At 40.6% G+C, this 27,313-nt stretch overlaps 2 protein-coding genes across 3 annotated transcripts in view; one reads left to right on the top strand and one right to left on the bottom strand.

Annotated features, from left to right (window-relative positions):
- Positions 1–2,875: 2,875 nt before the first annotated feature.
- Positions 2,876–27,313, bottom strand: part of LOC103510459 — a 60,522-nt gene continuing 36,084 nt past the window's right edge. The window contains exon 4 of the mRNA XM_008475123.2: positions 2,876–3,375. Coding sequence (XP_008473345.2) covers positions 2,876–3,375 — 500 coding nt within the window. The remainder of the gene's footprint in view (positions 3,376–27,313) is intronic.
- Positions 6,570–27,313, top strand: part of LOC103510457 (H/ACA ribonucleoprotein complex subunit 3) — a 40,243-nt gene continuing 19,499 nt past the window's right edge. The window contains exons 1-2 of one of the 2 annotated variants that reach the window (XM_017444588.2): positions 6,570–6,738; positions 7,087–7,232. In XM_017444588.2, coding sequence (XP_017300077.1) covers positions 6,685–6,738; positions 7,087–7,227 — 195 coding nt within the window. In that variant the 5' untranslated portion in view covers positions 6,570–6,684 and the 3' untranslated portion in view covers positions 7,228–7,232. The remainder of the gene's footprint in view (positions 6,739–7,086; positions 7,233–27,313) is intronic. The other variant, XM_008475120.3, reaches the window with a different exon arrangement.

Genomic DNA, 27,313 nt, shown 5'->3' with positions numbered 1-27,313 from the left:
TTATATTTATTATCATTATTTTAATGGTTGTCTGATATTTATTATTCTCTCCAAATTACTTTATCAACTTCCTCTTTCTTCTTGTCCGATTTTTTCTCAGTATTTCGAATTTCATGCACCAGTTGGATGCTCCCATTCTTTTGCCTTGAGCATTTATTTATATTTATTTTATAGTATTATTATTCCCCGCCTGTCTAAATTATCTTCGTTCGACTGCGTTTCCATTTCTATTTTTTGAATTGTCTGCAGCGTGGTACCCCATTTTTCCCCCTTTTAAAATTTCCCGTAGAATTAAAAAAAGAAGAAGAAGAAGAAGACGAAAAAGAAGAAGGAGAAGAAGAAGAAGAAGAAGAAGAAGAAGAAGAAGAAAAAAAAATCGAAGTTCAAGCCTAGTGTGATAGATAGCCATTTTGCCACGAAATAGCTTTTCCAATGAAATTAACAGAATCAACCAAAGGGTCCCAAAGGTACACTGAAAAACTTTAGCAATTAAAAACAGCAGTTGTAAACAGTGAAGAAAAAGACGGAATAAATATTTTCAAGACATCAAAATAAATGTATCATAATAATTATCATGTATAATATAAGTATTTTTTTTTCTTTTGCTTTATTGAGTGATTTGTGATACATAGTTGTCAATGTTGAATCATAAACGTACAAGTAAAAACTACACAAATCTTTACTTTTGAATAAATCTAGGTACCTATTGCAAATGCATAAATATGGTCAAGTACAGCCATGGAATTTTTGGTACTCTTTTCAATGGACTACTACTCAGAATAAGTCAGATCCTGAAACATTCTCACTCGTCAACTCCCCATAGCGAGTTATGATCTGACTCACTGACTCAGTAGTTCCTTTTCAATGGACCACTACTCAGAATAAGTCAGATCCTGAAACATTCTCACTCGTCAACTCCCCATAGCGAGTTATGATCTGACTCACTGACTCAGTAGTTCACTGAAAAGAGTAGTTCTTTTCTATAACTCACTCTTTAACACATCTCTATGAGAATCTAATTGGATGAGTACGGTTTCCTTATGTAATTCATTATGATAGCACCAAGCTTAACACTGACACAAATTATGATTTTTTTTCTATATATGTACATTGTACATACAATAAAGGTACAAAATAATAATATAAGTAGAGGAAGTATTGGTACATATAAATAGAAAATAGACAAGGTTAAAAGGAAGTGGTTCATAACCAGCGAGGGGTCACTTGTCGAGGGGAAAAATCGAAGAGGTTGACAAAAAAAGGACTTTTTCTCAAGAGGTTTGTTGGAGGGAACTGTAACTGCTAAGGTCTTATCGTCCCAAAAGCAAAGAGAGAAGTAAGACAGTATAGCCAGCCGTTCCGAGAACGGACCTTGTCTGTTTAGGATAACATCCGCCTCGTTCGGGAATCGAACCCGCGACCTAATGCTTACAAGGCAGACGAGCTACCCTCCAAGCTAACTAGGCTGACTTGTTTCTTGTTAACATTTTAGAAACCTCCAAACTAATTCAGCTGGCAAGACGTTATTTACTGCAGGGGTAAAGGGACTTTTCAGTCTCATCCTAGCAGAATAAATGAGGCCTATCCTAAATATTGCAAATCTGTGACCCCTCCGAGGTTAATTTTGTATTCCAAGTAAGTATGTACCTACAATATGTACAAAGAAGAAGGCAAGTATTTACACAGTGGTGAATCAACTACCTATGGTCATATCAATATTATTATTCCTAAAGAGATAAGGTTCGTTCTTGGAACGGCTGCCTTTCTCCTATCCTGTCTTTCTTCTCTCTTCGCTTTCGGGACGATAAGATCTTAGCAGACTTGGGTCTCCTAGAGTGTGAAAGGTCTGTCTATATCATTTTTATAGGTTTGGATATTCAGGCGGCATCGCGCGACTCGAGTCGCCGGTTTACGCCAATGTGTGGTGTGGATTCGTAGAAGCTTGACCCGTCTTTTTTTTGTTGCCCTTACAACTAAGCCTCTGAGTGGGCTTTTTGTGTGTGTCTAATCGTCCAATGTGCGGCAGGCCTTAGACTATTTTTAATACCGCAAAAAGGAGGCCTAAGACCTTCATCTTACCTCACCATTATGTCTGTTTACCATGCATATTTGAAATTGGGATAGGGGGTGAAGATAGCTAAAGAATAAACGATAAAGACCATTTATAAAGGAGAAAAGAGGAAAGAAAGATGCAAGGATACCTACATATAAGACGATATCTTTTCTTCTTCTCCTCTTTCTTCTTCTTTTTCTTTGTCTCATCTTTCTACTTCTTCTTGATATTTCAAATCTAGTAAATCCAGGTGGACTTTTTTTTTGAAAAGGTTTGATAGAGGGACCTGTAACTGCTAAGGTCTTATCGTCCCCGAAATCGAAGAGAGAAGGAAGACAGGACAAGAAAAAGCCAGCCGTTCCGAGAACGAACATTATCCCAACGGGATAAAATCAAATTATTTAAATCTAGTAAATCCAGGTGTTTTTTTCGTCCCCGAAATCGAAGAGAGAAGGAAGACAGGACAAGAAAAAGCCAGCCGTTCCGAGAACGAACATTATCCCAACGGGATAAAATCCGCCACGGGCGGGAATCGAACCCGCGGCCTAGCTTTTACAAGGCGGACGCTACCAGCCAAGCTTACTAGGCTTTCAATTCAGGTGGAAGTATATGTAGTGCCAGCAACCTCCGTGCCCGAGTGGGTATCACACTAGGCTTGCACGCCGCGCTGGAGGTCTCGGGTTCAATTCCCCGCGGGGTCGAAGTTTTTTCGGCTCTGTCTTGGAGTTCGGTGTACACTCAACCTCATGGGGACAATGGAGTAGCTACTTTAATCGAGTAGCGACCAGTGGCGTTCCTCATTTACCAGTACATGTGTATGTCCTAATGGCTTAAGCAAGGTTTTTGCGGGAGTAACACGCCAGGCTCCAGGTTGCAGATGAAGATGCTGCCAAGGAGGATATAAGCACAGATGATGAGAATGGAAAGTACGAGGGGAGCTATCAGCTTGGTCTTCTCCGTGCGCTTCTGGAAATCCTTCGTCTTGTGCTTGTAGTTGTTGTACTCATGTACATAGTTGATGTTCAGATAGTACGGCTGGTTGAGGTTCCCCTTCTCCAGCTCCTTCTTGAACTCATTCCTCTGTCTTTTCACTCTCATCCGCCTCTCCTTCTCCTCCATAAGGATCTCGTCATAGCAGCAATAGCCACACTTGGAGCAGAGGCAGCAACACATGGAATGTATGAAGCAGTTCTTGGCAAACTGGGCCAACACCAGACCGATGTTGGTGACGTAGATAAGGAAGATGGGGAGACCGATGATGGTGTAAATGATGGTGATGAGTTTGGTGGTCTGAGATTTGTTCTCGTACGTGTTGGCGTAGCCTGGAAATAAAAACAGAAGAGTGCAACAGGTTAATAATAGAAACAGGTAGCACTGACTCAATATTTCACTTTTTAGAGCACATTTTACTGCTCTCTTAACCCGACAGTAAGCTACTACTAAAATAATTACGGTCAAAATCTCTTGTAAAATCTAAAATAATTACGGTCAAAATCTCTTGTAATAAGTCGAACTCATGGCCTCTGTCTGACGATTTCAAAAATTTGACTGAAAACATATAAAAGCACTGACTCAATATTTTACTTTTTAGAGCACATTTTACTGCTCTCTTAACCCGACAGTAAGCTACTACTATAAGAATTACGGTCAAAATCTCTTGTAAAAAGTCGAACTCATGGCCTCTGTCTGATGATTTATTTCCAAAAATTTGACTGAAAACATATAAATTCCTCATTTACCAGTACATGTGTATGTCCTAATGGCTTAAGCAAGGTTTTTGCGGGAGTAAAGTATGTTCAGTCTCATTCAGTCCGTATAAACGGGAAATTCTAGTCTAATGAGGTACTCTGTATGCCGGTATTGGGGTAGGTTTATCTTTATTTTATCCAGCCTGAACAAAGGTACTCCAAGGCATATTATTTGTTCTAGTTCAAAAGGACTTTGGAAAGTTTTGCAGCATATGCAATACCTGCTCATCTGTGATAGAGGAAAATAATAGTGGCGCATCCTACATTTCAGTTAGGGAAGCATCGCATTCCTTCCTCTCTAGAATATATCTTGTTTATCCTGCTGGGATAGGACTGGCAAGTTCCTTTACCCCTACAGTCTAACCAAGGTCTCAAATATTTTGACATATTATGGGGACGGGTTTTTTCTACCCCCAACTTATCACTTACCGAAAATGGTAAGTGATCCGAATGATCACTTACCGGAAACGGTAAGTGATCATTCAACCTGGGCTGTTAAGGTCTTATCGTTGAATGATCACTTACCGGAAATGGTAAGTGATCATTCAACCTGGGCTGTTAAGGTCTTATCGTCCCGAAAGCGAAGGAAGACAGGATAGGAGAAAGCCAGCCGTTCCGAGCACGAACCTTTAGGATAAAATCCGCCTTGTGTGGTAATCGAACCCGCGACCTAGCGCTTACAAGGCCGTACCTTCAAAGCTAACTAGGCTGGCTATCATGGATTTATCGAAAGATTCACAACACACCACTGCGGTAAGTGGTAAGTAGGAAGTAGGGGGAAGAGAGAGAGAAGTAAAACATAGAGAGGAATGGAAACTATTCTTCCCTAGGCCAGTCACTCACTATCAGGTAGACCTGACAGGTACGGCTCCGCATGTCAGGTCTACCTGATAGTTTCCATGAAAGATACGCCACTAGAAAATAATACAGAAAAATAATGTCTTTTGCCTATCTCCCCTCCCTCTTAACATTCTTCCTTTATAGTTTCAGCAGAGAAATAGAAAAACTTCATTTGCCTAGACCTACCCCATCATCCTTTATCAAGAAAGAAGAAGAAAATAATAAAAAGTAAAAAATGGAGACTCTGAGATAAAAAATATAAAGAGGGAGAGAAGTAAAGGAAAAGATAGAGGGAGAGAGAAAGAAAACAATAAAGCAAAAGTTGGTGTGGAGGAAAAAGTTTTTTTTTTCAATTCTTATGGGAAGATAAGTTGCTTTTAATGTTTGCAAAAGAGAGTGAGACTGAGAGAAGAGAAAAGGAAGGGAGAGGAAAAGAGAAAAGAGAGGGAGGGAGAGAAGAGATAAAAGGGGAGGAAAAAAGGAGTGTGGGAGAGAAAGAAAGAAAGAAACAAAAAGTTTTTTTTTTTTCAATTCTTATGGGAAGATAAGTTGCTTTTAATGTTTGCAAAAGAGAGTGAGACTAAGAGAAGAGAAAAGGGAGGGAGAGGAAAAGAGAAAAGAGAGGGAGGGAGAGAAGAGATAAAAGGGGAGGAAAAAAGGAGTGTGGGAGAGAAAGAAAGAAAGAGAGAAGCGTTTGGAAAATATTCTATTATAAATAAACCTAATTTATAAAAATGAATGTGTGTGCATGTGTGTGTTCGAACTTTATGCTTGCACTCCCATAAAGGTTATAGGCTATTTTCCGGTTCGTTTTTGTTAAGCTACGCCGAGCAAGACCACTAAATGGATGAGTGACATGAACGACCATGCAGCTTGGAGGGTAGTGCGTCTGCCTTGTAAGCGCTAGGTCAAAGGTCCGATTCCCCCTGGGGGTAGATTTTATCCTGAACGGATAAGGTACGTTCTCGGAACGGCTGGCTTCCTCCTATACTGTCTTCCTTCTCTCTTCGCTTTCCGGACGATAAGACCTTAGCAGTTACAGTTCCCTCCATCAAACCTCTATAAAAATGTAAACAGATATTACCTAGATGGGTAGGTTGTTACCTACCTTGAACTTGGCGGGCCCATAATGAGAGAGACATATTAGTTTGTCTTTTGTCGTACCATGTTCACCTTGGATGGAGCGAATCTATAGGCCAGTCACTCACTATCAGGTAGACCTGACAGATACACCTGATCAGGTCCGCATATCAGATCTACCTGATACCTAATGAGCATGAGCACACACTATCAGGTAAACCTAACATTCGGACCTTTTCAGCCGTACCTCTCAGGTCTACCTGATAGTGTGCGTGCTCATCAGGTAGACCTGACAGGCGGTTCTGATCAGGTCTACCTGATAGTGAGTGGCTGGCCTTATAATATTCTTGTTTGGTGATGCGATGGTCAATTCTTAGTACCGAGACTGCTAGGTAAATATTAAGTCGCGCTTTTACGATGTAATAATTGCTGCTTTTGGTGTGGGACATCTGGGGATTTGCTATACACGGCAAGTACTGCCGCTACTGGTCGCTATTCGAATAAAGTAGCTACATAGCTACTCAATTGTCCTCACGAGGCTGAGTGCACCAGCCCACCACAAAGCAGAACTTCGACCCCACCGGAAATTGAACCTGGGACCTCCGGCAGCGTGCAAGCCTATAGTGTGACACCCACTCGGCCACGAAGGTCGCTCACAGGTGTAAGTAGAATAGAATAGAATAGAATAGAATATACCTTGTTTATACTACCAGCATAGGACTGAAAAGTCCCTTTACTCTCGCAGTCTAAATACATAACGATCGCCGTCATATTGGTGAAGCTAGCCCAAGCTTTTCGCGTTCACTTCACTGACTTCACCTTTCTTTTCGTTTTTGAAAAAGTCAAATCAAAAGTCCAAAGTCTCCAAAGTTGTGAATTCTTTTAATTCAATATTAATTTATACCTCAAATTACCTACTTTTATTTATTCAAGGAATACTTTCCGTACTTTCCTCTAATCACCATGTATTTAATGTACTACCTTGGCGAAGACGGCAAAAGAGTCTACACTCTAAAGGTAAGTGAACATAGAACTTCATCAGGTGTTTTCATTGAAACACCTGAAAATTCTTTTTCTGAAGAAATGTATGCTTTTTATGGATTTTCTTTGTTATTCTGAGTAGGAAATGGATTTGCAGTTTGTGGGCTTTCAGTAAAGTTACTACATAGGTAAGAATGTTGACAAGTGTTTGAAATCCAAATTGGCACATGTGCAATTTGAGGTTAGGTTTGCTCTCAACCTTGGTACATACCTACTCCCTCCTCTAGGTTATTTGTGACTGAAAACACTCTCTGTGGGCATAGGTAGCTTAAAAAAAAAAAAAAAAATCATGTGTCCTCATTAACTTTTTTCCTCATTTTACAGAAAGTTGACCCTGCTGGAAACCCAACCGTGTCAGCCCACCCTGCCCGATTTTCACCCGATGACAAGTACTCCCGGGAGAGAATAACAATTCTCCGAAGATTTGGTCTTCTACGAACACAACAACCAGCATCTGCCATGTAAACAAGGTACCAAACTTTGATAATTGGGTAAATATTCAGTAATTTTATTCCCGCAAATTTTGATGAATGTTTCCAAAGAAATTAAGGATTTTTTGTTGTTGTAATTTTAAGAAAAGGATAATGTCCATTTTTTGTAAGCTCATTTTTTTAATATTTAAAGTGCTCATTAAAAATTGCAGGAGTAAAATTGCTGAGTAAAATTACCAAGAATTATTGTTTGTATCGTGCATTCATCTGTGATAGATATCAAGTTGATTCCTTTTTTTTCCTTTGGACAAATCAGGTGGTACCTCATACTGGTACTTACCTACTCATTGAAAAGGAAATGTCTACAAGGAATCAACAAATGATGAAATGAAGACATAAAATACAAAACAGGAAATAGAATTTGTATTTTATGTACAATTGTACATCTCATTGTTGAAATATTGAAACACTGATTTCCAGAACACTTTACTGTTCTAAATGGTTTTGTGGATAACTTTTTTTTATTTATTATTTAAAAAAGGACCACTTTTGCTTTACATCAAGGTACATTCTTTTATATTCATACCTATCCGGGAACAGAACAGCTTGGCCAGATAATTTCCACTCTGGCCAGAATTCAAACCCAGCACCTGGTTGAGAGACAGTGCTGCTAACCAGGTGGTAATGGTGAATATCTGTGTAAACTATAGTTAATTAACCCTAACATAACTTATCAAATTAATTAAATATAATTTTACTTGGGTGTTTTTTATATATCAGTTTTATTTTATTTCTTTATTTTTTCCCCTTTATTTATTTTTTAACCTAGCCCAAAAACCCTCAGTTTAAAGTAAAGATAAATATATTGTAGGTGTAAGTAAAATTGGTAAGTTGCAAGTGTTGGGTTGATACTAGGTCATTTTTGAAAACAAAGAGTAATTTTACTATTAGAAGAGCAAGTCCATTAGATTTTACATTGATCATAAAACATTAAAGTTAGATTTTTCAAATCTACCCCCTTATAATTTATTTATCTCTGCTAAAATATTTACGTGAGAAAGTAAAAGAGGAAGAAAGAAGAAGAAAATAATAAAAAGTAAAAAATGGAGACTCTGAGATAAAAAATATAAAGAGGGAGAGAAGTAAAGGAAAAGATAAAGGGAGAGAGAAAGAAAACAATAAAGCAAAAGTTGGTGTGGAGCAAAAAGTTTTTTTTTTTTCAATTCTTATGGGAAGATAAGTTGCTTTTAATGTTTGCAAAAGAGAGTGAGACTGAGAGAAGAGAAAAGGGAGGGAGAGGAAAAGAGAAAGGAGAGGGAGGGAGAGAAGAGATAAAAGGGGAGGAAAAAAGGAGTGTGGGAGAGAAAGAAAGAAAGAGAGAAGCGTTTGGAAAATATTCTATAAATAAATCTAATATATAAAAATGAATGTGTGTGTGTGTGTTTGAACTTTATGCTTGCACTCCCATAAAGGTTATAGGCTAACCTATATCTACATAGATAAATATCATTGAAGTAATAACATATATATATATAAAAAAAATAGTTTTGTATGAAACCTGCGAGCTATGAGGCATGAATGTATGATAACTGATAACCCACTTGACCCCTTCCCTGTAGGGGTTGGGGTTGTCTATACAATGGTTAACATATTTCAAGTGACAAATAGCCCCCCCGAAAAAAAGTGTGGCTGCAGGCGGAGGGAAAACATTTCACCTTTTAATGCATAAAATGTGTCAAACTGTCACTTTTTTTTGCGGGGTTAAACAGAGATTTCTATAAACAAAAGTTGTGAAAAAAGCTCTTCTTTACCACAAAGAATTTGAGATGTTATTTTTATAAACAGAGTTTTACAAAGATTGGGGCATTATTTATGTAGGTACACTGGTACAGTCCTTAACAAAAATGGACGCGGCACACAAGGGATCAAGAAGAGACCGCCTTACATAGGTAGAGACCAATGTAATGCCAAATTAAATTATGAATGTATGAAATAATCAAATAAATAATAGGTATTAGGTTTGTCTGATTTTCATTAATCATTAATCAAAATAGGAAAGTATGTAGGTACAGTCCTTAACAAAAATGGACGCGGCACACAAAAGGGATCAAGAAGAGACCGCCTTACATAGGTAGAGACCAATGTAATGCCTAATTAAATTATGAATGTATGAAATAATCAAATAAATAATAGGTATTAGGTTTGTCTGATTTTCATTAATCATTAATCAAAATAGGAAAAAAGGAATTTTAATTGTGTTAAGCATATTTAAATGCTTGTCACAAACATCGTTCCCCGATTATTTCACCTAGATAAATTTCAAGAACTCTTTTAAGTGGACTGCTCAGTCAGTGAGTCAGTAAAACTCTTTAACTCATACACAAAAAGCCCACTCTGAGGTTTAGGTGTAGGGGCAAACAGCCCTCAATGTTGGATTAAGGCTCAAGCTTATACGAACCTATCTACTTTTTAACGTATTTGTATAGGCCACTGAAAAGAATAGCTATTCTTTTCTATAGCTGACTCACTCTTTTCAAATTTTTGCAAAACCGTGACTATATTTTATGCGAAGCAGCGTCTACTTGTACTTTGTGGTCGATAAAAAATCGCCTGACTCCGTGAATGAAATGGTTTAACACATACTTAAAGCGCCTAACGGAAAAAAAGGAAGGAAGACACTGAAAAGAGTAGTTCTTTTCTATAACTCACTCTTTAACACATCTCTATGGGAATCTAATTGGGTAAGTACGGTTTATTAATTATGATAGCACCGAGTTTAACACTGACACAAATTATGATTTTTTTCTATTTATGTACATACAATAAAGGTACAAATAATATAAGTAGAAGAAGTATTGGTACATAATTATGTATAAATAGACAAGGTTAAAAGGAAGTGGTTCATAACCAGCGAGGGGTCACTTGTCGAGGGAAAAAAATCGAAGAGGTTGACAAAAAAGGACTTTTTTTCAAGAGGTTTGTTGGAGGGAACTGTAACTGCTAAGGTCTTATCGTCCCAAAAGCAAATAAAGAATAGCCAGCCGTTCCGAGAACGGACCTTATCTGTTTAGGATAACATCCGCCGCGTTCGGGAATCGAACCCGCGACCTAACGCTTACAAGGCAGACGCGCTACCCTCCAAACTATTTCAGCTGGCAAGACGTTATTTACTGCAGGGGTAAAGGGACTTTTCAGTCTCATCCTAGCAGAATAAATGAGGTCTATCCTAAATATTGCAAATATGTGACATTGTGACCCCTCCGAGGTTAATTTTGTATTCCAAGTAAGTATGTACAAAGAAGAAGGCGAGTATTTACACAGTGGTGAATCAACTACCTATGGTCATATCAATATTATTATTTTTAATACAGTGATTTTTTAAAAATACTTATAAAACTGTGACCCCTCCGAGGTTAATTTTGTATTCCAAGTAAGTATGTACAATATGTACAAAGAAGAAGGCAAGTATTTACACAGTGGTGAATCAACTACCTATGGTCATATCAATATTATTATTTTTAATACAGTGATTTTTTAAAAATACTTATAAAACATTAATATGTATTTTTACCGGAAAGAAAGTACCGGTCTATCTTTATTTAATTTATCTAGCAGAATTCGGCCAACAATAACATCACAAAGTTTCGCTGACAGTGTCAAGTACTCCTCTAAATCCCTTTGAATAAAACATTAATATGTAATATGTATTTTTACCGGAAAGAAAGTACCGGTCTATCTTTATTTAATTTATCTAGCAGAATTCGGCCAGCAATACCATCACAAAGTTTCGCTGACAGTGTCAAGTAGGTACTCCTCTAAATCCCTTTGATAGTGAACACCATCGCGAAACCAAATTTGAGCAACAAATATACCTAAAATACTCGTATAAAATAATTTGGTCTATTAAGGAGGTTGTTCAAAGTGGAGTTGTTAGTTGTTTACAAAATGTGGAAAAGAAAGAAGTTTTAAGGATCTGGGTGACAAGTACTTTTTCGAGATGTAGGACTTACATAGATAATTAAAAAAAGAAATAAAGTACAAAGAAATAAATATCTCCTTTTAAGATTGGGAGAGGTGTTTCAGATTTCAAACCAACAGGGAAGTGGTGAGTTGCGTCCGAGTACCTATTCTCTATCTTTCCTATTCTATGAGTTACATGTTTACGTACCACTGGTCCTTTCCCTCACACATGCTCATCCCCACACAGAACTGATTCAAACTTAATGCTACTGAAATAATTGTCGTCATTGATAGCAATTTCCTATTCTATGAGTTACATGTTTACTTACTACTGGTCCTTTCTCTCACACATGCTCATCCCCACACAGAACTGATTCAAACTTAATGCTACTGAAATAATTGTCGTCATTGATAGCAATGCCCACGACAGGCCCCGTCTGTTTACCCGTCGCTATGGTAACGATTTCCGGTTGCGGATACCCGTCACCAGAGGGCGTTGGTAAAATGGCAATCTTGGGCACTCCACCGCTCATCTGAGGAGACGTACAGCAAGAATTGCTTCTGTTGGCGATGGCGTCACAATTGCTGACAAATTTCTGGTTGCGGATACCCGTCACCAGACGGCGTTGGTAGAATGGCAATCTTGGGCACTCCACCGCTCATCTGAGGAGACGTACAGCAAGAATTGCTTCTGTTGGCGATGGCGTCACAATTGCTGACATCACACGGGATATAGTGTGAGAGGTCAGCTTCACACTTCTTCCCCTCACTCAGATTATCGTTGCTATGTCAGGAGATGGTGTTGGGTGTCTGTATATACTCGTTACTGGCGTTCATCTTGCTCATCTCTATCAACTTGTTGTTGGAGCGTGTCCGCCTCTTCCTCTTGTTCCGAATCCGGTTCTTGATCACGTCGAAGATCAGATTGAGAAACATGGAGTTGAAGCTGAGACCAATGACAATGTAGAAGGACACGAACCACAGGATGCTGGTGCTGGCGTTGTTGGTCATTCTCAAGTTGCTGTTGATGGGGATGAGCTGATCATTGACTCCGATGGTGGTGAGGAGGCTGAACGTGTAGAAGAGACAGTCGACGAGTTTCCACACGCCAGGCTCCAAGTTGCAGATGAAGATGCTGCCAAGGAGGATATAAGCACAGATGATGAGAATGGAAAGTACAAGGGGAGCTATCAGCTTGGTCTTTTCCGTGCGCTTCTGGAAATCCTTCGTCTTGTGCTTGTAGTTGTTGTATTCATGGACATAGTTGATGTTCAGATAATACGGCTGGTTGAGGTTCCCCTTCTCCAGCTCCTTCTTGAACTCATTCCTCTGTCTTTTCACTCTCATACGCCAGGCTCCAAGTTGCAGATGAAGATGCTGCCAAGGAGGATATAAGCACAGATGATAAGAATGGAAAGTACAAGGGGAGCTATCAGCTTGGTCTTCTCCGTGCGCTTCTGGAAATCCTTCGTCTTGTGCTTGTAGTTGTTGTACTCATGTACATAGTTGATGTTCAGATAATACGGCTGGTTGAGGTTCCCCTTCTCCAGCTCCTTCTTGAACTCATTCCTCTGTCTTTTCACTCTCAGTCTCGCATAGTGTCTTCCGCTTCAACACACAAGTATAGAGAGCGCTTCTTTCTACTTCCCCTCCCCTCCCTCGCTACTCTGTTACTCCTTCCCTCGCCATCTCGCTACCCCCTTTCTCCTCTGTTCTCCCTATCTCGCTACCCCTCTCCGCTTCAACACACAAGCATAGAGAGCGCTTCTTTCTGCTCCTCCCTTACTACCCTTCCTTCCCTTGCTACTCCCCCCTCTTCCTTCGCTACTCCCCTCTCGCTTTATCGCTACACCCCCCCTCCCTCGCTCCTCTGTCCTTGCTATCGCACTACACCCCCCTTTCTACCTCGCTACACCCCCCTCCCTCGCTATTTCGTCCTAGCTACTTCCCCTCCCTCGCTACCCCCTCTCTCTGTTCTCGCTATCTCTCTACTTCCCCTCCCTCGCTTCTTCCTCGCTCCTCGTCCTCCCTACCCTCTCTCGTTCCTCCCCCTCTTGCTATTTCGCTTTTCCTCGTGGTTGGAAAATCTGTCTGCCCATGCATGAGTGTGGAAATTTTGAAATGGAAAAATTCCCGTCGAAATCCTTCCTCCCCTGTCCTGTCCCAAGATAGTTTGGTATACAGGGTGACGCAGAAGTCAGTTTTATTACGGTTCTGTGAAGTGCGCACTTGACTACAGGGTTACTCGCTTTTCCTCGTGGTTGGAAAATCTGTCTGCCCATGCATGAGCATGAGTGTGGAAATTTTGAAATGGAAAAATTCCCGTCGAAATCCTTCCTCCCCCCCCCTCCTGTCCCAAGATAGTTTGGTATACAGGGTGACGCAGAAGTCAGTTTTATTACGGTTCTGTGAAGTGCGCACTTGACTACAGGGTTACGGGGTCCTTATAAGCCGGATGGAAATCAAAATGTCCTTATGGGTAAAGGTACGTCCACACATAGTCGACGGCCGTTGATCGATGTGAATTTATTGTGAATCTATTTATCCTATGAAATATACGTACATACGATTAATTATTATTGTGAATCAATGTGGATCGACGTCGCGTCGATCAACGGCCGATCGACTATAATTATGTGGAAGAAGGTAGACAGCTACACACACTTTAAACAGAGCGGAGAGCAAAAAGCATGGAGATTTTTAGTCCGTCCTTTATTAAATTACAATAGTAATAATAAAAGGTATAGGGACGGACTATTGTATTCGCTTCGGTGTCGTCTGTCAGTCTGTCCCCATAGAAGGAGGGCGTGGGTTCAATCCCAGCCGAGGTATGGAATTTTATCCTCAATATAATTTGAGAATTTGACCACAATAACAGTAGTAGCCTACTGCTGGAGTAAAGGGACTTTTCAGTCCTATGCGAGCAGTATAAATAAGCTTTATTATTATTATTATCATTATTATGAACTCTTATGAGCGGAATTTTCTTCAAGTTTATTACATTTCCTTTACTTTTTTTTCGTTAATTAGTTATTCTTACCGTTTTATGTTTCAATTTTACGTTCTTTGAGCTATCTTATCCAATACTTCGTTTTTACCACATAAGCTTTATTATTATTATCATTATTATAAACTCTTATGAGCGGAAGTCTCTTCAAGTTTAATACATTAATACATTTCCTTTACTTTTTTTCGTTAATTAGTTATTCTTACCGTTTTATGTTTCAATTTTACGTTCTTTGAGCTATCTTATCCAATACTTCGTTTTTACCACACCCTGTTGCAATGTTGCATAGGGGGGTAATATTACGAGTGTAACCTAGAATTCTTGTGGCTTTCATGGTCTTCATTAGAGCTAAGAACTTTTCAAGTAGAGAATTTTCTGTTTTTGAAATCCAGGAATACAGGATGAGTGAGAAAAAAATTATTTAAATGTAGTGAATCGAGGTGTTTTTTTCGTCCCCGAAATCGAAGAGAGAAGGAAGACAGGACAGGAAAAAGCCAGCCGTTCCGAGAACGAACATTATCCCATCGGGATAAAATCCGCTACGGGCGGGAATCCGCCCCGCGGCCTAACGTTTACAAGGCAGACGCTACCAGCCAAGCTTACTAGGCTTTCAATTCAGGTGGAAGTATAAGTAGTGCCAGCAACCTCCGTGCCCGAGTGGGTATCACACTAGGCTTACACGCCGCGCTGGAGGTCCCGGGTTCGATTCCCCGCGGGGTCGAAGTTTTTTCGGCTCTATGCTTGGAGTTCGGGGTGGACTCAACCTCATGAGGACAATAGAGTAGCTACTTTAATCGAGTAGCGACCAGTGACGGCATTACCAGGGTAAAAATATGATGATACGACTAGGTGATAATTAATAGTAAAGGAGGGAGGCACTTGGGAATTTTGTTTCCAAATTTTAAGGTAGGTTAAATTGAATTAGTCTCATAATATTCATTCTCACTTAAGACTCAAGGAACACCCTGCTTTTTTGAAAGCAAATACCTATTTCTTTCAAAAAAAAAAAAAAAAAAAAAAATTATCAAAAACAAAAAAACATATACTCCTCATTTACCAGTATACATGTGTATGTCCTAATGGCTTAAGCAAGGTTTTTGCGGGAGTAAAGTATGTTCAGTCTTATTCAGGCCGTATAAACAGGAAATTCTAGTCTAATGAGGTACTCTGTATGCCGGTATTGGGGTAGGTTTATCTTTATTTTATCCAGGCTGAACGGAGGTACTCCAAGGCATATTATTTGTTCTAGTTCAAAAGGACTTTGGAAAGTTTTGCAGCATATGCAATACCTGCTCATCTGCCGTATAAATGGGAAATTCTGGTCTAATGACGTACTCTGTATGCCCGTATTGGGGTAGGTTTATCTTTATTTTATCCAGCCTGAACGGAGGTACTCCAAGGCATATTATTTGTTCTAGTTCAAAAGGACTTTGGAAAGTTTTGCAGCATATGCAATACCTGCTCATCTGTGATAGAGGAAAATAATAGTGGCGCATCCTACATTTCAGCTAGAGAAGCATCGCATTCCTTCCTCTCTAGAATATATCTTGTTTATCCTGCTGGGATAGGACTGAAAAGTCCCTTTACCCCTACAGTCTAACCAAGGTCTCAAATATTTGACATATTATGGGGACGGGTTTTTTCTACCCCCAACTTATCACTTACCGAAAATGGTAAGTGATCCGAATGATCACTTACCGGAAACGGTAAGTGATCATTCAACCTGGGCTGTTAAGGTCTTATCGTCCCGAAAGCGAAGGAAGACAGGATAGGAGAAAGCCAGCCATTCCGAGAGGAGTCTAACCAAGGTCTCAAATATTTTGACATATTATGGGGACGGGTTTTTTCTACCCCCATCTTATCACTTACCGAAAATGGTAAGTGATCCGAATGATCACTTACCATTGAATGATCGTTGAATGATCACTTACCGAAAATGGTAAGTGATCATTCAACCTGGGCTGCTAAAGTCTTATCGTCCCGAAAGCGAAGGAAGACAGGATAGGAGAAAGCCAGCCATTCCGAGTACGAACCTTATGTGTTTAGGATAAAATCCGCCTTGTGTGGTAATCGAACCCGCGACCTAGCGCTTACAAGGCCCTACCTTCAAAGCTAACTAGGCTGGCTATTATGGATTTATCGAAAGATTCACAACACACCACTGCGGTAAGTGGTAAGTAGGGGGAAGAGAGAGAGAAGTAAAACATAGAGAGGAATGGAAACTATTCTTCCCTAGGTCAGCCACTCACTATCAGGTAGACCTGACAGGTACGGCTCCGCATGTCAGGTCTACCTGATAGTTTCCATGAAAGATACGCCACTAGAAAATAATACAGAAAAATAATGTCTTTTGCCTATCTCCCCCTCCCTCTTAACATTCTTCCTTTATAGTTTCAGCAGAGAAATAGAAAAACTTCATTTGCCTAGACCTACCCCATCATCCTTTATCCTCCTTAACGTTCTTCCTTTATAGTTTCAGCAAAGAAATAGAAAAACTTCATTTGCCTAGACCTACCCCCATCATCCTTTATCCTTGGGTACCTACTATCTACCTTCCTACTACCTATCTACCTACTTGACTACGGGAGGATGGAATATTATTAACCTACCTTCCTACTACCTATCTACCTACTTGACTACGGGAGGATGGAATATTATTAGGCTGTTCGCTCACGGGTTGTTGATAGTCGTTTCTAGAGAGGTTAGTTTTTCCCTAGCTAGCCTTGGTAGCTTTGAGGGTATCGCGCAGGGCCGTACTTAAGGGGGGGGACCTCTCAAATTTCAATTTTGCTCCTTTATTATAGGGTGGAATCCGAAAATTTGGAGCATCCACCTCCCCTGACTCTTGTGCGTCCCCCTCGATAAAATCCTGCACAAGGACCCGAGATTGCGGGTTCGAAGAGAGGTTAGTTTTTCCCTAGCTAGCCTTGTTAGCTTGGAGGGTATCGCGCAGGGCCGTACTTAAGGGGGGGGGACCTCTCAAACTTCAATTTTGCTCCTTTATTATAGGGTGGGATCCGAAAATTTGGAGCATCCACCTCCCCTGACTCTTGTGCGTCCCCCTCGATAAAATCCTGCACAAGGACCCGAGATTGCGGGTTCGTCCGTTGCTCGCGCTTTTCGCCTCGAAGTTTTTGGCATGATGACAGTTCTAAGTTCCATGGAATGAATGGAAACTTGAGTTTGTAAGAAATAAGGGCGTTGTTGATTTTAGTGCCCTTATTTTGTAAGGAACAAGGGCATTATGTTGATTTGAGTGCTCTTGTTTGTAAGTCATAAGGACGTCTTGAAGGTTCGTTCTTGGAACGGCTGCCTTTCTCCTATCCTGTTTTTCTTCTCTCTTCGCTTTCGGGACGATAAGATCTTAGCAGACTTGGGTCTCCTAGAGTGTGAGAGGTGTGTCTATATCATTTTTATAGGTTTGGATATTCAGGTGGCATCGCGCGACTCGAGTCGCGGGTTTACGCTTTCAATGTGTGGTGTGGATTCGTAGAAGCTTGACCCGTCTTTTTTTGTTGCCCTTACAACTAAGCCTCTGAGTGGGCTTTTTGTGTGTGTCTAATCGTCCAATGTGCGGCAGGCCTTAGACTATTTTTAATACCGCAAAAAGGAGGCCTAAGACCTTCATCTTACCTCACCATTATGTCTGTTTACCATGCATGTTTGAAAATGGGGATAGGGGGTGAAGATAGCTAAAGAATAAACGATAAAGACCATTTATAAAGGAGGAAAGAAAGATGCAAGGATACCCACATAAGACGATATCTTTTCTTCTTCTTTTTGTCTCATCTTTCTACTTTTTCTTCTTCGCTGTCTTCCTTCTTCTTCTTCTTCTTCTTTTCCTTCTTTCTTTCATCTTGTTCATTTTCTTCGCTATAACATTGCCTCACAGAATTTTCATTTCTCCCATGTCACATTACCTGTCCAGATAACAAGCTTTTTTTTTTTCTTTAATTTTAGGTAGGTAGGTACATAAATAAAGTGTAGGTACATAGTTTTTTGTTTCTTTATATTTATTATCATTATTTTAATGGTTGTCTGATATTTATTATTCTCTCCAAATTACTTTATCAACTTCCTCTTTCTCAAAAAGGAAGCCTAAGACCTTCATCTTACCTCACCATTATGTCTGTTTACCATGCATGTTTGAAATTGGGGATAGGGGGTGATTATAGCTAAAGAATAAACGATAAAGACCATTTATAAAGGAGGAAAGAGGAAAGAAAGATGCAAGGATACCCACACAAGACGATATCTTTTCTTCTTCTCCTCCTCTTTCTTCTTCTTTCTTTGTCTCATTTTTCTACTTCTTCTTCATAGTACTACTTCTTCTTCGTTGTCTTCCTTCTTCTTCTTTTCCTTCTTTCTTTCATCTTGTTCATTTTCTTCGATATAACATTGCCTCACAGAATTTTCATTTCTCCCATGTTCGAGAATTATCTTGCGACGTTTTTTTTTAAGCAATTTTAATTTTACCTGTGGTATGGAAAGACACAAAGGATTTTTTTACTTTCTATTACTACAGTATAGCGGAGCTATACTAGTAATGAAAGTATTGCAATCGGTCCAAATTTTCAAAATCGGGATTTTTTTTTAAGCAATTTTAATTTTACCTGTGGTATGGAACGACGAACGACACAAAGGATTTTTTTTCAAGGGGTTTGATAGCGGGAACTGTAACCGCTAAGGTCTTATCGTCCCGAAATCGAAGAGAAAAAGAGGACAGGGTAGGAGAAAGCCAGCCGTTCCGAGAACGAACAATATCCGTTCAGGATAAAATCCGCCCTAGGCGGGAATGGAACCCGCGCTCTAGCGCCACGTATGTATGTGTGTACTACAGGTTTAAATGGGAAAATTGGAAAAGGTGGTATACAGACGAAATTTGGGGAAGGAGGAGGGATTCACCAAATCCCTCCCGAACAAGATACGGGCACGAACCGGGATGTGCTTACTTAACCGCGAAACAGATTAAGTGGAGGTGCGGATAGGTAGATGAATTACCTCCCAATTCCCCTCCTCCTCTCAATTATGGTCCCTTTCTCTTTCCCCCTCCTCTCTTACTCTCCTCCCGCCCTCTCTTATCCTTCCTCCTTTCATCCCCCTTCTCTTATCTATTCTCTCTTCTCCCTCATCCTCTCTATTTTGTCCCTCTTTTTTCCCCTTCCTGCCTCTTTTCCTCTGCTCCATCTCTCTGCCTGTCCTTCCTTCTTGTCCCCCTTCCTCCTCTCATCTTACCTTCCATACCCTTTTTTGGAAATGGAACCTAAATTGCCCATTTTTGTGGGACACATTTTTTTTATCCTTTTTTTGGAGTGGGACCTGTACCCCGTGCGATTGCCGTACGAGGGTTTTAAAGTAAATTTAATTGATTGGGAGGGGGAAATAGTCATTTAGAAGAATAGGGGTGGGACGGACTAGTAGGGAGAATAGTAAAAGGGGTTTGATAGCGGGAACTGTAACTGCTAAGGTCTTATTGTCCCGAAATCGAAGAGAAAAAGAGGACAGGGTAGGAGAAAGCCAGCCGTTCCGAGAACGAACACTATCCGTTCAGGATAAAATCCGCCCTAGGCGGGAATGGAACCCGCGCTCTAGCGCTTACAAAGCAGACGCAATAAAAACAAATTTAACAAATCAATTTTGTTTCGGTGAGTATTTTCGGACAAAATTTCGAGAATTAATCACTTTCAATGTACCCCCTTTTTTTTGAAATGGAACCTAAATTGCCAATTTTTGTGGGACACATTTTTTTTTCTTTTTTGGAGTGGGACCTGTACCCCGTGCGATTACCGCACGAGGGTTTTAAAGTAAATTTAATTGATTGGGAGAGGGAAATAGTCATTTAGAAGAATAGGGGTGGGACGGACTAGTAGGGAGAATAGTAATTTAAATGGGAATGGGGGGGGACTAGTCTGGGAGGGGTAATAGTCATGTCCCCCCTTTTTTTGGAAATGGAACCTAAATTGCCCATTTTTGTGGGACACATTTTTTTTTCCTTTTTTGGAGTGGGACCTGTACCCCGTGCGATTGCCGGGTTTTAAAGTAAATTTAATTGATTGGGAGGGGGAAATAGTCATTTAGAAGAATAGGGGTGGGACGGACTAGTAGGGAGAATAGTAATCTCTTTTTTTCTCTCTTCTCACAAAGCCTGTAATGTCGAAACTGACGGCAAACCAAACTGGTAAACTGAACATGCAGATCAGCTAAAACTTAGATCTCTCTTCCTTCGCTCAATAATAATCATAATTATTGTGGCATACCCGAATAAAATCAACAAAAACAGTATTCTCCAATGATTTGTCCGATTTTAACAAAATCTGGCAAAAATGTCCGACACATATTAAGGAAAATTATCTTACTACATTTTGAGACCTGTCAGACTCTCGAGAGAGCCTTTTTGCGATTACTCTTCAGGATTACAATCAAAGGGCATAATTATTGCCAAAGGCGATCTCTACTGTTCAACCCTAACTGACTAAAGCCTCGGGCCAAATGTCAAATTGTATGATTTGATATTTCATATTTTCAAACACAAAAACAATAATGAGGTAAAACAATCACGGTATGGGACACCTCCAGGGGCGCTGACAGCCTAACGGGGCCCTGGAGTAGTTCCACATATGGGCCCCTCACAACAATTTTTTTTTCCAAGAGGTTTGATAGAGGTAACTATAACAGCTAAGGTCTTATCGTCCCGAAAGCTAAGAGAGAAGGGAGACAGGATAGGGGAAAGCCAGCCGTTCCGAGAACGAACATTATCCGTGCAGGATAAAATCCGCCCCGGGAAAATCGAACCCGAAACCTAGCGCTTTCAAGGCTTCGAACTTTTTTTTATAGTATGTAGTTCTTTATTTAGTCTGTCAGCATAGACTAAGTTGTCCAATTAGGCCAACATGCAGAGTCCCTACCCTTTGAATCGTAAAGGGGACAAACGACCGGGCCCCCCTTGAGGACCCCCAACCGGGGCGAACGGGGCCGAATGAACCCCCCTGTGGACAGCCCTCATGTAGTGCTTTATTTAGTCTGTCAGCTTAGACTAAGTTGTCCAATTAGGCCAACAGGCTAAGTCCCTACCCTTTGCATCGTAAAGGGGACAAACGACCGGGCCCCCCTTGAGGACCCCCAACCGGGGCGAACGGGGCCGAATGAACCCCCCTGTGGACAGCCCTGGGAAACCCCCCCAAAAGGGACAGCCTCGATTATGATTTCTATTCATAAATTACACATGTTCCCACCCTTTTTAAATTACACAACTTGTCCCCCACCCCTACCCTACCACCCATCCTACCCATTCTAATTTTGCCAAAAATCAGTGGTTAGGTCCCCTCCCCCTCCGCATGCTACTGAAAATGCCCCTTCAAATCAAATCGTTTCAAGCTTTCAAGTGCTATTGAATTTTGAAGTAGACATTTTTTCTCTCCATATTTTATTATTTTAATTTCAAATGATAGGATATGTACATTTTTTGTGTGGGTACTTGGTAAGAGATTTTTTAAATTTTTATGGTCGCCGTCAGTTTTTTGGGTTATGCAATGTGCAGCATCGTATTATACTGAATTACACTATCACAGCATTACGAAGCGCCTTCCTGTATGTACCTATGTAAAGCAGCTACTACATTGTCCTCCCGAGGCTGAGCGGTATCCAAGCATCGAGAAGACTTTGACCCTGTGGGGAATCGAAATCGAGTCTTCTGGACTGTAGGACTGAATAGTCCGAGCTATATTAGCATCTTGCCTCGTGTCCTCCTGTTGTGTGAAAATTTCAGCCTCAATTACCAACGTGTCTAAATATCTGATCATAAATAATTAATTTCTCTCCTCCTCCTCCTCCTCCTCCTCTTAACACCTCTATTCTTCTCCTCCTCTCCTCTTTTTCTTCGTTTGCTTCTCTCCCCTCCTCTCCTTCTCTTAACACCTTTCTCTATTCTTCTCTTCTTCGCGTTCTCTTCTCTTCCTCTTCTGTTCTTGTAACACTTTTTTCTATGCTTATCTCAATCGCCTCAATCAGGATTCATTATATTTTTGTTTACCTGGAGAGGTAGGTAGAGATTGTGATATAAATAGATCATTTTTTGGGAGATTCACCCCTCCTTTTCATGGCATTCTCCTTTTTAGGTATAAGGAGGGAGGAAAAAATGGGGAGATTTTTCTGAGGGCTTTTTTTATAGATTTTCCCTTTTTTTTGAGAGTCCCTTTCTGAGATTCTTTCCTTTTCTGGAAGCCCTTTTAGAGATTCTCTCTTTTTTAAGATCCCAATATTATAGGTAAATTGGAGGGAGAAAAAAGGGAAATTTTTGAGAGTCCTTTTCTGAGATAATAATAATAGTGCTTATTTATACTGCTCGTATAGGACTGAAAAGTCCCTTTACTCCAGCAGGTAGGCTACTACTATTATTGTGGTCAAATTATCAAATTATATTGAGGATAAAATTCCATACCTCGGCTGGGATTGAACCCACGCCCTCCTGTTTACCAGGCGAGCGCCTTATTGAGGATAAAATTCCATACCTCGGCTGGGATTGAACCCACGCCCTCCTGTTTACCAGGCGAGCGCCTTGACCAAACCACCGAGGCTTAGTCTGGCTGGGGGAATTTGAACAGAGAGTGTAGACCTGTTTAATCTGGCTAAGGGACTAACAGATAAAATTCCATACCTCGGCTGGGATTGAACCCACGCCCTCCTGTTTACCAGGCGAGCGCCTTGACCACTACACCACCAGGGTATCCCCAATTTTAGAAAATGAGAAAGTAAAAAATCGGGGAATCCAAATCCCTATAGGTAAAGGGAGTTAGGATCTGACTCATTGAATGTGCAGGTAGATTACTGAAAAGAGTAGTTCCTTTTCATAACTCACTCCTTCACACATCCCATGTATTTCCGAATAGGGGTCACTTGATTCCCAAGAGAACATCATTTGATAGAAAGAGCTATGTATGTACCTAATATACCAAACTATGTACATACAAAACACACATAAGTACATAGCTAGCAACGTCCTAAATAAATTAAAGGAAAACATTTTCTTTTCGCTCTACCTCCCTGTCTCCCTCCATTTCTTCTCACTTTTCTCTTTCTCCCTCCCTGAATCCTTATCTCTCTCGACCTTTCTGTCATGTTCGTGTTTTGAACGAACTTTCCCAAATGTTTTCCTTTAATTTATTTAGGACGTTGCTAGCTATGTACTTATGTGTGTTTTGTATGTACATAGTTTGGTATATTAGGTACATATACATAGCTCTTTCTATCAAATGATGTTCTCTTGGGAATCAAGTGACCCCTATTCGGAAATACATGGGATGTGTGAAGGAGTGAGTTTCTCTCCTCTTTTTCTTCGTTTGCTTCTCCTCCCCTTCTCTTAACACCTTCTCTATTCTTCTCCTTCTCTCCTCTTTTTCTTCGTTTGCTTCTCCTCCCCTCCTCTCCTCCCCTTCTCTTAACACCTTCTCTATTCTTCTCCTCCTCTCCTCTTTTTCTTCGTTTGCTTCTTTCCCCTCCTCTCCTCCCATCCTTCCTTTCTCTTAACACCTTCTCTATTCTTCTCCTCCTCTCCTCTTTTTCTTCGTTTGCTTCTTTCCCCTCCTCTCCTCTCCTCCTCCCCTCCTCCCCTTCTCTTAACACCTTCTCTATTCTTCTCCTTCTCTCCTCTTTTTCTTCGTTTGCTTCTCCTCCCCTCCTCTCCTCCCCTTCTCTTAACACCTTCTCTATTCTTCTCCTCCTCTCCTCTTTTTCTTCGTTTGCTTCTCTCCCCTCCTCTCCTCTCCTCCTCCCCTCCTCCCCTTCTCTTAACACCTTCTCTATTCTTCTCCTCCTCTCCTCTTTTCTATCCCCCTTCCAAAGGGAAAATCTCAAAAACGGAGGTGGAGACTAAAAAAAAGAGAGTGGGACCCCAAAAGTGCTGTGTCCCCTATCCGATTTTCTTATCCAAAGAGTCCCGCGTCCCGGAAAATTGTGGCTCACGGCCTATCCCCCTTCAAAAGGGAAAATCTCATAAACGGAGGTGAAGGATAAAAAAAAAAAGAAAGAGAGTGGGACCCCAAAAGTGCTGTGTCCCCTATCCGATTTTCTTATCCAAAGAGTCCCGCGTCCCGGAAAATTGTGGCTCACGGGATCAAAGGTCTGTTTGTCCTCATTGGCCAATGGTGGTAACGCTTAGGAAAAATCCCGGTGTGAACATCACACGAATTTCGATTACACTTTTTTCGGACTTGGAATTTAAAAATTGTATTGGTTAAATTTTTAAAAATAAATTTACTAGACATGGAGGTGTGAATTTCTCGTGTTGATCCCACATTAATTTTACTCTCATACTCACATCTTATCGGACTTATCGTTTATGAGCAGTGGTGAGTTAGCTTGGTTGGTATTTAAACCGTAAGGCAGTAGTGAGTTAGCTTGGTTGGTAGTGCGTCTGCCTTGTAAGTTGTAAGCGTTAGGCCGCGGGGTAGATCCTGGACGGATAATGTTGGAAATCCCGGTGTGAACATCACACGAATTTCGATTACACTTTTTTCGGACTTGGAATTCAAAAAATTGTATTGGTTAAATTTTTAAAAATAAATTTACTAAACATGGAGGTGTGAATTTCTCGTGTTGATCCAGATTAATTTTACTCTCTGACTTTTATCGATATATCTTATCGTTTATGAGCAGTGGTGAGTTAGCTTGGTTGGTATTTAAACCGTAAAGCAGTAGTGAGTTAGCTTGGTTGGTAGTGCGTCTGCCTTGTAAGTTGTAAGCGTTAGGCCGCGGGGTAGATCCTGGACGGATAATGTTCGTTCTCGGAACGGCTGGCTTTCTCCTATCCTGTTTTCCTTCTCTCTTCAATTTCGGGACGATAAAACAGTTCCCTCTATCAAACCTCTTCAAAAAGTTTCTAATTAGGGGACGTAAACCCAAAAGGGACTTTTCAGTCTCATTCTGGCAGTATACGCAGGGTATATTCTATTCTATTCTATTCTAATTACGTACACAGTATAGGTTCCCTATACTCGATGTAATGGAAAGTAAAAATTAGCATACCAAATCCATTAATTGGAATAAATAGGTTTTAGGGTAGTATAGGTTTTGTAGTGGGAGGACAAATTTCGTGGTGCCACCGACACTATCCCTAATCCCCCCCAATATTTCAAGTCTGGTCACATAATATCTCCCGACCCTAATACCTTCCCACTACCCACTATCCTCTTCTTTATCCCTATTTACTACGTCTTTCTCCTCCTCTTCCTCATTCTCCTTTTTCTTTTCATCCTTCTCTTTTTCACTTTATCACCCTCCTTTTTCTTCTGATATTTCTTTTCCTCCTCATCATCCTTCTCCTTTTTCTTCGTCTTCTTCTTCTTTTACTTTTTCCCTTTCCCCCTCATTTTCTTCTTCTTCCTCTTCTTCTTCCTCTTCTCCTCCTTTTTCTTCCCTTACTGTTTCTCTTTTATTTCTTCCTCTTTCCCTTCCTTTTCTCCCTCTTCTTCGTCTCCTTCTCCTCCTTCTTCTTCTACTTCCTCTTCTCTTTCTTTTTCTTCCCTTACATTTCCCCTTCTTTTTCTCCCTCTTCTCCTTCGTCTTCTTTTTCTTCTCCTTCTCAGCGTAGATTTCATACAGTCAAGTCCTTTGCGCGATACATTTCATTAACATTCAAACAAACTCAACAAGAAATGCAATTAACAACTATCGTAAACTCACTGAGAGGTCAGTAATTTCGTTATTTTCCTGTTCCTGGACTCCGTTGCAGCTTCTGTGAAGGCATCCAATTATCCATTTACTGGAAATTCGTCTAGGTCTCCGGGCAAATTTTCAGAGTGGAAATGAATTTTCCATTTGAAAACGGAGGAAGAGGAGGAAGAAGATAAAGAGGAGGGAGGAATATGAAGAGGGGAAAAAGGGGTAGGAAGAGAAAGAGTCGTCAGTGGTGAACACAAGGCTAGTTTGATAGGAGTTCTGTATAATATAGCAGTACTATTTGGTCCTCCCGTCAGTGGTTACACAAGGCTAGTTTGGCTAATACAAGGCTGTATAATATAGCAGTTAATACTATTTGGCCCACAGAACTCCTTTCAAAGTTGACCCACAGAACTCCTTTCAAAGTTGACCCACAGAACTTCTGAATAATAGCTGCTGAAACCCTCCAAAATACAAGGCTATATCCAGCCTGCCTACTGGTTTCGTGTTATCCAACCATTAGCCTAGTAACGGCCGGCGGGCCGCCGACGGCCGGCGCGGCGGTTGTTTGTTCTAACCTAACAGAAAAGACCTGGATTGGATTTCACCAATACTTTTTCAGCCCTTAGAAGTCCTGTTAAGCTAACAGCCTGAGTTCCATTTCATTTGTATAGGCTTAACAGGGCTTTTAAGCAAACAGGCTGTTATGGGCTATGTATACTCGTATATGTATATTTTAATTGATATTGTTATCGTAAAGGGGACAAACGACCGGGCCCCCCTTGAGGACCCCCAACCGGGGCGAACGGGGCCGAATGAACCCCCCTGTGGACAGCCCTGGGGAACCCTTCAATTATGATTTCTATTCATAAATTACACATGTTCCCACCCTTTTTAAATTACACAACTTGTCCCCCACCCCTACCCTACCACCCATCCTACCCATTCTAATTTTGCCAAAAATCAGTGGTTAGGTCCCCTCCCCCTCCGCATGCTACTGAAAATGCCCCTTCAAATCAAATCGTTTCAAGCTTTCAAGTGCTATTGAATTTTGAAGTAGACATTTTTTCTCTCCATATTTTATTATTTTAATTTCAAATGATGGGATATGTACTTTTTTTGTGTGGGTACTTGGTAAGAGGTTTTTTAAATTTTTATGGTCGCCGTCAGTTTTTTTGGGTTATGCAATGTGCAGCATCGTATTATACTGTGTAATCTAATCTGTGTATTACACTATCACAGCATTACGAAGCGCCTTCCTGTATGTACCAGACCTATGTAAAGCAGCTACTACATTGTCCTCCCGAGGCTGAGCGGCATCCAAGCATCGAAAAGACTTTGACCCTGTGGGGAATCGAACCCGAGTCTTCTGGACTGTAGGACTGAATAGTCCGAGCTATATTAGCATCTTGCCTCGTGTCCTCCTGTTATGTGAAAATTTAAATATCGGCCTCAATTACCAACGTGTCTAAATATCTGATCATAAATAATTAATTTCTCT

This window comes from Diaphorina citri, unplaced genomic scaffold (genome assembly GCF_000475195.1).
Source record: "Diaphorina citri unplaced genomic scaffold, Diaci psyllid genome assembly version 1.1 scaffold601, whole genome shotgun sequence".
Classification (NCBI taxonomy): Eukaryota; Metazoa; Arthropoda; class Insecta; order Hemiptera; family Psyllidae; genus Diaphorina; species Diaphorina citri.
The sequence above is the reverse complement of the archived record's forward strand: the minus strand, read 5'-3'. Positions and strand labels throughout refer to the sequence as shown.